The 8,834-nt window shown below is 52.8% G+C and overlaps 1 protein-coding gene across 2 annotated transcripts; it reads left to right on the top strand.

Annotated features, from left to right (window-relative positions):
• The first annotated feature begins 286 nt into the window (after window positions 1–286).
• LOC147960980 (auxin response factor 18-like) lies at window positions 287–4,207 on the top strand. 2 transcript variants are annotated; one of them, XM_087538018.1, is made up of 4 exons: window positions 287–563; window positions 714–1,991; window positions 2,187–3,112; window positions 3,673–4,207. In XM_087538018.1, the coding sequence occupies exons 2-4, from the start codon at window positions 885–887 to the stop codon at window positions 3,743–3,745; spliced, it is 2,106 nt and encodes a 701-aa protein (XP_087394144.1). In that variant the 5' UTR covers window positions 287–563; window positions 714–884; the 3' UTR covers window positions 3,746–4,207. The 2 variants fall into 2 exon arrangements, with proteins under 2 accessions (XP_087394144.1, XP_087394145.1); XM_087538019.1 differs by having other exon boundaries at window positions 350–617.
• Window positions 4,208–8,834: the final 4,627 nt, after the last annotated feature.

Here is an 8,834-nt window from a genome sequence, read left to right as displayed (position 1 = left end):
TGCTTTCCCGATGAAATAACAGGCATGCCATCTTGATTTCCATGCTTTCCCGATGAAATAACAGGCAGTGCGTGATGGAGTGATGGATACTCCTCCCCTCTACTCCCACCACCACCACCACCACCACTAATGATGTGATGATTAGTTCTCTCAAAAAAAAAGATGTGATGATTAGTTCCCGTGGGCAAAAATAGCCGGATCAGCTGGCGAGGCAGGCAGTGGACTAGTGTTAGTAGAGCACCGCACCGCACCTTTTTGTGCTGGGAACTCAACTCAACTGATCCGATCCGAAAAGCAATACTAGTTTATTCATATTCATTCATTAAGCCGCTCATCACAAAGTATAGGGGAGTACCACTCGCCTAATCCGCTCCCCTTTAGCCCTCCGCCCCTACCCTATTTAGCCCGCGTGTCAGCTGCAGTCTGGAGGAATCTGCCCTGCTGCCCTGCTGCCCCTGCTGCACCTGAGGGAGACTGGAGAGGAGGCAGGGGAGCGCGCACAGACGGACCGCTTCGTCCTCGGCTTGGAGGGATCTGCTGCCGCGCCTGCGCCGCTTTCAGAGGTGAGCGACTGGTCGACGGACGGACGGATGGATGGATGAATCGCGGCGCTGTCGGTCGGGGCTCGCTTTCCTTCCTTTTCCTCTGCGGCAGCGCCCGTCTCTCTCTGACCCCAAAATTCCCTCTTTCTTTCTCGTGTGCCTTTCGCCCAGCCTTTCTCAGCGAGCTGCCTCTGCTCTGATGGTGGCGGTGCTGGCGGCGGCGGGAAAGCTTCTGGCGGGGGGGGGTTAAAGGCGGGGGGGCTGCCTGATTCTGCTGGGATTGTTCGCTTTGCGCTGCTGCTGTGCCGGGCGGTGCGGTGAGAGGAGGAGGAGGAGGAGGGGATGATTACGTTCGTGGACTCGGCGGCGGGGGAGCGGGAGAGGGGGGACGGCCCGCGCTGCCTCGACCCGCAGCTCTGGCACGCCTGCGCCGGCGGTATGGTGCAGATGCCGCCGCCCGGCTCCAGGGTCTACTACTTCCCGCAGGGCCACGCGGAGCACGCGCAGGGCCAGGCCGGCGCCGTCGACTTCCCGCCCGGTGCCCGGCTGCAGGCGCTCGTCCTCTGCCGCGTCGCCGCCGTCCGCTTCATGGCCGATCCGGACACCGACGAGGTCTTCGCCAAGATCCGCCTCGTCCCCGCCCGGCCCCAGGACGCCGCCGACGCCGACGACGCCATTGCCGCCGCCGCCGCGGCCCAGGAGGACAAGCCCGCCTCCTTCGCCAAGACGCTCACGCAGTCCGACGCCAACAACGGCGGCGGCTTCTCCGTGCCGCGCTACTGCGCCGAGACCATCTTCCCGCGGCTCGACTACTCCGCCGACCCGCCCGTCCAGACCGTGCTCGCCAAGGACGTGCACGGCGTCGTCTGGAAGTTCCGCCACATCTACCGCGGCACGCCGCGCCGCCACCTGCTCACCACGGGGTGGAGCTCCTTCGTCAACCAGAAGAAGCTCGTCGCCGGGGACTCCATCGTCTTCATGAGGACCGAGAACGGGGATCTCTGCGTCGGCATCCGCCGCGCCAAGAAGGGGGGCATCGGCGGCCCGGAGCTGCTGCCCCCGCCCTCGCCGGCGGCGGGCGGCAATTACGGAGGGTTCTCCATGTTCCTCAGGGGGGAGGAGGACGGCGGCGGCAACAAGATGATGGGGGCGAGGGGGAAGGCCAGGGTCAGGGTGCGGCCGGAGGAGGTCGCCGAGGCGGCCAATCTCGCCGCCAGCGGGCAGCCGTTCGACGTGCTCTACTACCCGAGGGCGAGCACGCCGGAGTTCTGCGTGAGGGCGGCCGCGGTCAGGGCGGCGATGCGCACCCAGTGGTGCCCCGGCATGAGGTTCAAGATGGCCTTCGAGACGGAGGACTCGTCCAGGATCAGCTGGTTCATGGGGACTGTGTCGGCCGTGCAGGTGGCCGACCCCATTCGATGGCCCAATTCACCTTGGAGACTTCTTCAGGTACCACATCTCCACTCCTCCATCACTCATCTCATCTCTAGTTGTATTAAATTGTGTACAAATCCACCCTCTCAAGGACAGCACCACAAGATTGCATTCCATCTGTTGACTGGGAGTAATTGAATTGATTGCATTTGACTGTCAAAATGCTGAAGAATTCTTTCTTGTCTTTGGTACTATGGCCTTGTGCTGCAGGTGACCTGGGATGAACCGGACCTGCTGCAGAATGTGAAGAGGGTGAGCCCATGGCTGGTTGAGCTGGTCTCAAACATGCCGGCCATTCACCTCGCTCCGTTCTCGCCGCCCCGGAAGAAGCTCTGCGTTCCGTTCTACCCCGACCTCCCGGCCGACGGCCAGTTTCCAGCCCCCATGTTCCATGGAAACCCACTCGGACGCGGCGGCGGCGTCGGTCCGATGTGCTATTTCCCGGACGGCACTCCTGCAGGCATACAGGGAGCCAGGCATGCTCAATTTGGTATATCTTTATCAGATCTCCACCTTAACAAACTGCAGTCGAGTCTGTCACCGCACGGGCTTCACCAGGTCGATCACGGCGGGCAGCCGCCGAGGATCGCCGCTGGGCTCATCATTGGTCACCCGGCTGCGCGAGACGACATCTCGTGCATGCTCACCATTGGCAGTCACCAGAACAACAACAACAACAAGTCAGATGTCAAGAAGGCTTCACCCCAGCTGATGCTCTTTGGGAAACCCATACTCACTGAGCAGCAGATCACTTTAGGTAACTCTGGGGGTTTCTCTCCATCTGCTGCTAGGAAGAGCTCCTCTGAAATGAGCGCCGAGAAGTCGGCGAATAACTCTGATCTTCCAAGCCCGCAAAGCAACCAGAACGGCACTACGAAGAACTTGTCCTGCGGAGGAGTTCCATTGTGCCAGGACAACAAGGTACTCGATCTCGGGCTGGATATCGGGCACTGCAAGATATTCATGCAATCAGAGGACGTCGGGCGCACGCTTGATCTCACCGCTGTTGGTTCTTATGAAGAGTTATATCGCCGGCTTTCTGACATGTTCGGCATGGAAAAAGCCGAGCTGATGAGCCATGTTTTCTACCGTGATGCAGCCGGGGCGCTCAAACACACTGGAGATGAACCTTTCAGGTTTGTATGATTTCAGATTAAAATGTACTATGTTTCTGTTCAGGCATTAGGTTACTCGTTTCATTTCGTCTTTTTAAAATGCTTGGTAGTCATTTTAGAATCAGTTAGGTATTTGGTCACATCCACTCTTCAAAAGTAAGTGGCAGTTTCCTAATATTCCATTAGCATTGTTGGTTAGAAACCTCCAGTTTGCGTGTTTATTCCACCTAACATCGCACATCTGTTGACCTCAACATCACCAATTTAAACCCTGGATCTATTGCAAGACCTCGGAAATGGCCACATTTGTATCGGTAGTAGCGGATTTTCTTCTAATACATCCAAATCGGCGTATCTTCACGCACCGAAACTCTAGGTGTTGTTGCCTTGGAAGCATCCTGCTCCTTATGGTACCTTGACTTTACGAGTTCCCTCCGATGACCACTAGTGTTTCCTTACTGTTGAAGGAAACAATACATCATCATCGTCTTCTGCTAGTGCAATTTTCTTTCTCATTTCTCCATTTCTCGTTCAGACCAGATACTGACCTATTTGGCAAACTTTGCTGGTGAATTTTGCAGCGACTTCACGAAGACGGCGCGTAGGCTGACGATACTAACGGACACGAGCGGCGACAGCAGCGTAGCGAGCTAAGGGGGGATGAGGAAGGAAGGAAGCTCTCTCGCCACTTGTACGTACAGCCGGGTCGATGGCGGCGCGGCGCAGCACGGTGGCGATTCTCAGAGAGCGTAGATAGCGTGTACGGGGCGGCAAATTCCGCGGCCTGGATGGATGCAAGTCAAGAAGCACCGCCGGTGCAGGCAGCTTCAGTTCTTCTCCGGTTATTAGAGAGCTCCCAGAATGGGACTGGTGATTGTTTGTGTGGTGATCCGTGAACAGTTTTCTTCTTCTTCTTTTTCCGTTGTGTTGGCTAGTACCACCCATTGTGATGATGTTAGCAGTAACTCTGGCCCGGAATCCATGGCGGCTCCTTGCTGCAATTCCTGGGAAGAATGGATCTCTGAATCTTCTTTTGTTCTGTGAAAACATGCGTGTGGTCCGTCGGTGTCGGACCCAAGCACAAAGCAGAAGAGAGACATATATGCTGTTGTTCCATATGGTGCGCTGGATCCACGGCGAGGTGGTGGTGACTGGTGGCGGTGGGAGACGTGGACATGGCTGGGATGGGTGCCGGCCAGCTCTCCGGTTCCTTCCACGGCGTGATGTGAACGGGTGTGGAGCGAGCGCGTGGTGTCCGCGTCCGTGTCTGTCCGTGTGGTGGCGATCTGGACTGGAGGGATGGCAAAGCGGGGCAAGCCAACAAAGGCGCCTGTGGTCGATGGAGCGCGACGTTTGCTGTGCTGCTGCCATCCTCGGCCGCTTTCCGTTGCGACGGCGCTTTCCTGACGGGACATGTGTGTAGGCCAAGGCTCGGGGAGTCGCTGACTGGCGTTGTCATATCTTGTTCTTTGGTTGCTGTTGAAAATTATTTTTTATCTTGAAACAGATAGGGCTCGAAGTGTGAACCCCCTTTCTTTCCCCCCCCCCCCCCCTCTCGTGTCACCGCCTCGCCGTCCCTCTCTCCTTTGATCAGTGTCGTCGTGTTGATCTTCTTTGCTATTTTGTCGTCTGGCACATAACCTGCAACTCTTTTCTATCCTTGCCGCGTCGATCAGACATCCATCCAAGGATGAGGGGTACCGGTACTACCTGTCTGATCGTCGATGAGCACTTTTAAGTTACCGTCATCCATCCAGACACTCCCTTCCTCCCGCTGCTTCCCAACCACTTCACGCATCCTCGCCCCCTACCCCGTATATGGCCATGAAGCTAAAAATATGAGTGAACGCATAGCTTTTTTTTCGTTTGTACATAATGGCATTTCATGTCTGTAGCATCCACTTCGATCTCTTCACGTCACCACTCTATAGTTACCTTTCCCACCCAAGTTTGATGGGTGGGGAATTTACTCTCACTATAATTTGTACATTTTCACCTCCTCTCCTCTAGATCTAAGCATTAGCCTTGTTCTATCCTCCTTTTGCCAACCATTGTCCTTTGAGCTACAGGGCTTATCAGCCGTTGTAGCTCCAGCAATGGTGGTGTGCCTTCGATAATATGCCTCCGGCTCCCTCAATCCAATCTTTTCTCATTTAGTTGTGAGACTGGGCCCGAATACGGTCTCTCGCCGGATTGGTGGAGCTGATGTCGGCATGTCTAGGAGCAAAGGCCCTCAATCCTACATTTGTGGTCGTAATACTCTATCTATATTTCCTAAACAATCACGATACTCAACAGTGTTACTCACGGAGCAGGTGTTGTGGCAGAGTAGCGACGTAGTTCAAGAGAGCAACTCAATTCTTCTTTTTAGTTTTTTAAGAAAGAGGCAGGCCGTCCTCTCCGATTTCCATTGATAGAAAAAATATGTCTCGGTTTACAACTACTCAGCAGGTATGGTTTTTTTTTTCACCTTTTGTGGAATAGATGTCCACATTTGTTGCCATGTCTTCTATGTTTTTCCAGGACTTTATGCAAAAAAAATTGTGAGGGGTGATTGGCTAATACTAAATCATTCGTGTGCCTTGGGAAGGTGTATGGTTTCCAAGAAAGTTGGAAGGTGCGATGCCGCCATATACCCGCGCCCGTACGTGGCGCCGGCGCCGGACGAGGAGAGGAGGCCGAATAACCGATCGACAAACAGCGGGGTATATGGCGTGCGCTGGCCGGGCGCGCGCCTACCGCTTAGTACGTGTACCATCTCCGGCCGGTTGCTTGCTGCCTCGACCCGGTAGCTAGCTGCTTGCTCGCTCGGACGTATCCTGGCTACGGAGTACGGGCGGGCGGGTGCGTGCGTGTGAGCGCTCCCGTGTCTTCTTTGGCTAGTGCCGGCTTGGCACGTCGGGTGTACGGCGAGTCGCATTTCTTATCGAATAGGTAGCGCTATCAAGAAGAGGCTAAATTTCGTATTTGGACCCTTTTCTGAAATTTATTCGAGATTTGACCTCAGTTTAAAAAAAATCGAGATCTAGCCTTTTTGCTACCGCCAGGGACCTTGACCGTAGGGTTGCATGCTCTACCATCAAAAACCTTCTAAATATTAAACACAGTGCGTTCTCGTGCCTACCAGCCAGCCAGGTTGTGCAGGCTACCACCAGCCAGGTTGGCGGTAGCGATGTTTCCTACCGCCAAAGTCTCTGGCGGTAGCCTGTTAGACCCTACCGCAATGAACTCTGTCGGTAGCAAAAGGGTCAGATCTCGATTTTTTTTCAAATTAAGGTCAAATCTCGAATAGGTTTAGAAAAAGTTAAAACACGAAATTGTGCCCCAAGGAGAGGTACGTGCCGGTACCGGTACCGGGTGTGCGCCACAGTAAGGGACAGCAGCTTTTTCTGACGTCCCGGCCGGCTGCAGCACTGTTGGAACGCCCAGTTCGGATCACATGATCGCCGGCGCCGTGCTCCTCTTCGTACATGCAAAGTGCGCCATTCCCGGGCTACGTACGCAGATAGTACGCCGCCTACTGTATATCCGTAGCTAGTATCCTCCACGGACCGGATGGGGTGGGCCGGTGGGGTGGCTCGCCTCGCCGGTGCTGCGCGCTGTTCACGGGTCAAGCTCAGGCCGATCGCCAGCCCGCGGCGACCAAAGAAAGGTGTGTGGCGCGGCGGCCGTCGCTGTCGCGTGGGGGTGGGGCTGCCGGCGGTGTGCCGAGTAGATGTCGTGTCGGGAGCAAAGCTTTCGGCTCGTCGCTTTCGTCGCGGCTGTGCGCACAGTGATCTCGATCGGCTGGTCACATAGCTAGCTAGCTGCTCTCCTCCGTGCAAAAGACAGGACAAGGTTAAAGAGGGGTGGCGCTGTCACGCTCCAATTTATGCTGCTGCCTCGTGTGTACCGGAGCGTATAATTGACTCGCCATGCATGCTAGTTTTTCTTTTCTTTTTTAAGGCGGCTCGTGTAGTTGGTCCCGGTATTCTTTGCTCGAAAGGAAATTAAGTTTGATCATTCTCTGAACCTCACCCCTAATAAGAACTTCGGCTCACCTTCTATGTAACTCTGTAAGTCTTTCCTTTCTATAATGCATTGGCAGAACTCCTGCCTTCTCCCGTCAAAAAATAAAATAAAGCATGGGGCAGCAACTTCGATGAGTTGGAAAAACGTCATTGCAACTTTCATGAGTTGGCATATGTAGAGGCATGGGAAAGTTACAGTGGCATATTTCAACCTTTGATTTTTGTAATGGTATTTTTCCAACTCGTGAAAGTTGCGGTGGCATGAATCCAATTAACCCCTAGTCAATATGGTTTTGCTATTTCTCTGGTGCCTGGAATTTTATGTTGCATCGGTCACTTTTACTTTTTCCTTCTTCCCAACCTCACCGGAGAAGAACTACCCCATTATCTATCTTAGGGGTCGGGGTGCAGGGAATCGCTAGAGGTTTTCATTGGTGGTGCAGAGCTTAGAGAGATGGTCGGGGTGGTGGCTAGCAACGGCGTTGGGGGGGTGGTTGAGGGGAGGGCGGTGTGCCGAAGCAGTGCGCAGTAGCACCTGCCTGCCGCAGATGGGGTGGGGAAGGCTGCGGAGAGGAGGAACTACCTGCCGGGGGAGGAAGATGAACAGTCTGCGACATGACTAAGGCCGTTGGATTTTGATCTAATGGGCAGGAAAGAAAGTGACTGGTGAAAAGATTGTTTTTCATGCACCTGTTAAATAGAGGGTCCCTAATTAATATTTAATAATATAACCAGCTGCTAGTTAAAAGATCTTCCCATGTCACCTACAACAAATCTAATAGTCAACATTATAATAGTTAACTATATGTACTACTTTATTAACATATGGCTCATCTCACATTTTCACAATATTTTTTTTGGAGCGAGTGCTAAGGCTTAATCTACAACTCACTTTTCTTCTCTCTTCTTTTGCCTTTTTTTCAACTCAATAAAAATATACTCCCTCCGTACCAAAATTCTTGTCTTAGATTTGTCTTGATACAGATGTATCTACACATGTTTTAGTGTCAGCTAGTATATCTGTATTGAGACAAATTTAAAACAAGAATTTTAAGACGGAGGAAATGGTATTTAGATTCTTATAGTCCGCTCTTTATTTCATAATTGATTGTGTTAAGGCCATCATTATCCACAACGGTATGGAGCACATGTGTTTATTCCCTTGCGCAAGTTTTGGAACACGCTAGCAGTGACGAATCTTGGAAGAAAATGAAGAGGGTCTCAAAGTTAACGGTGTGAAGAAAAAGCTACCAACTCTCAGCTTTTAGTTCAAATAAGGTTAAATTTTTTATACTAGGCCGGGCTGAATACTTGTTTTTTTTTCATTTTTAGAGGGGGGGGCTCAAGCCTATTGAAGCATCCCGCCACTGCACCCTAGCAACCTTGAGCTAAGCCCATCCTCGTACGAAAAGAAACAAGAATGATAGTATAAATATAGCCGTTTCAGACGTGTTTAGGTGTATAAGCAAGAAAATGAATGCATTGACAAGGTTTGCCCGGCTCCGGCGAGGGAGGGACGATGATGGTTGCGCGTCTTTGACTTGGTTCAGTTCTTGTAGTCGTCGCTAAGCGGTCTTATTTCTGGTGTTCGTTGTACTATTATGATTGGAGATGAATAAATTAAAAGTTTTCACACACAAAAAAGAGAGGATGCATTGAAATAAGTAGACGGAACAACACAAGATTTATAAAGGATTAGCCTGCCGCCAGCAGATCGGCTCAAAGCGATCGAC

The sequence above is a fragment of the Triticum urartu genome, chromosome 7A (genome assembly GCF_056163025.1).
Source record: "Triticum urartu cultivar PI428250 chromosome 7A, HENAU_Tu73, whole genome shotgun sequence".
Taxonomy (NCBI): domain Eukaryota; kingdom Viridiplantae; phylum Streptophyta; class Magnoliopsida; order Poales; family Poaceae; genus Triticum; species Triticum urartu.
The sequence above is the reverse complement of the archived record's forward strand: the minus strand, read 5'-3'. Positions and strand labels throughout refer to the sequence as shown.

Excerpts from the sequence above, each read along its gene's own strand:
- LOC147960980 (XM_087538018.1), top strand. The coding sequence starts at position 885 with ATGATTACGTTCGTGGACTCGGCGGCGGGGGAGCGGGAGAGGGGGGAC. Across the intron at positions 1,992-2,186 it reads CACCTTGGAGACTTCTTCAG|GTGACCTGGGATGAACCGGA; the intron begins GTACCACATCTC and ends CTTGTGCTGCAG. Across the intron at positions 3,113-3,672 it reads ACTGGAGATGAACCTTTCAG|CGACTTCACGAAGACGGCGC; the intron begins GTTTGTATGATT and ends TGAATTTTGCAG.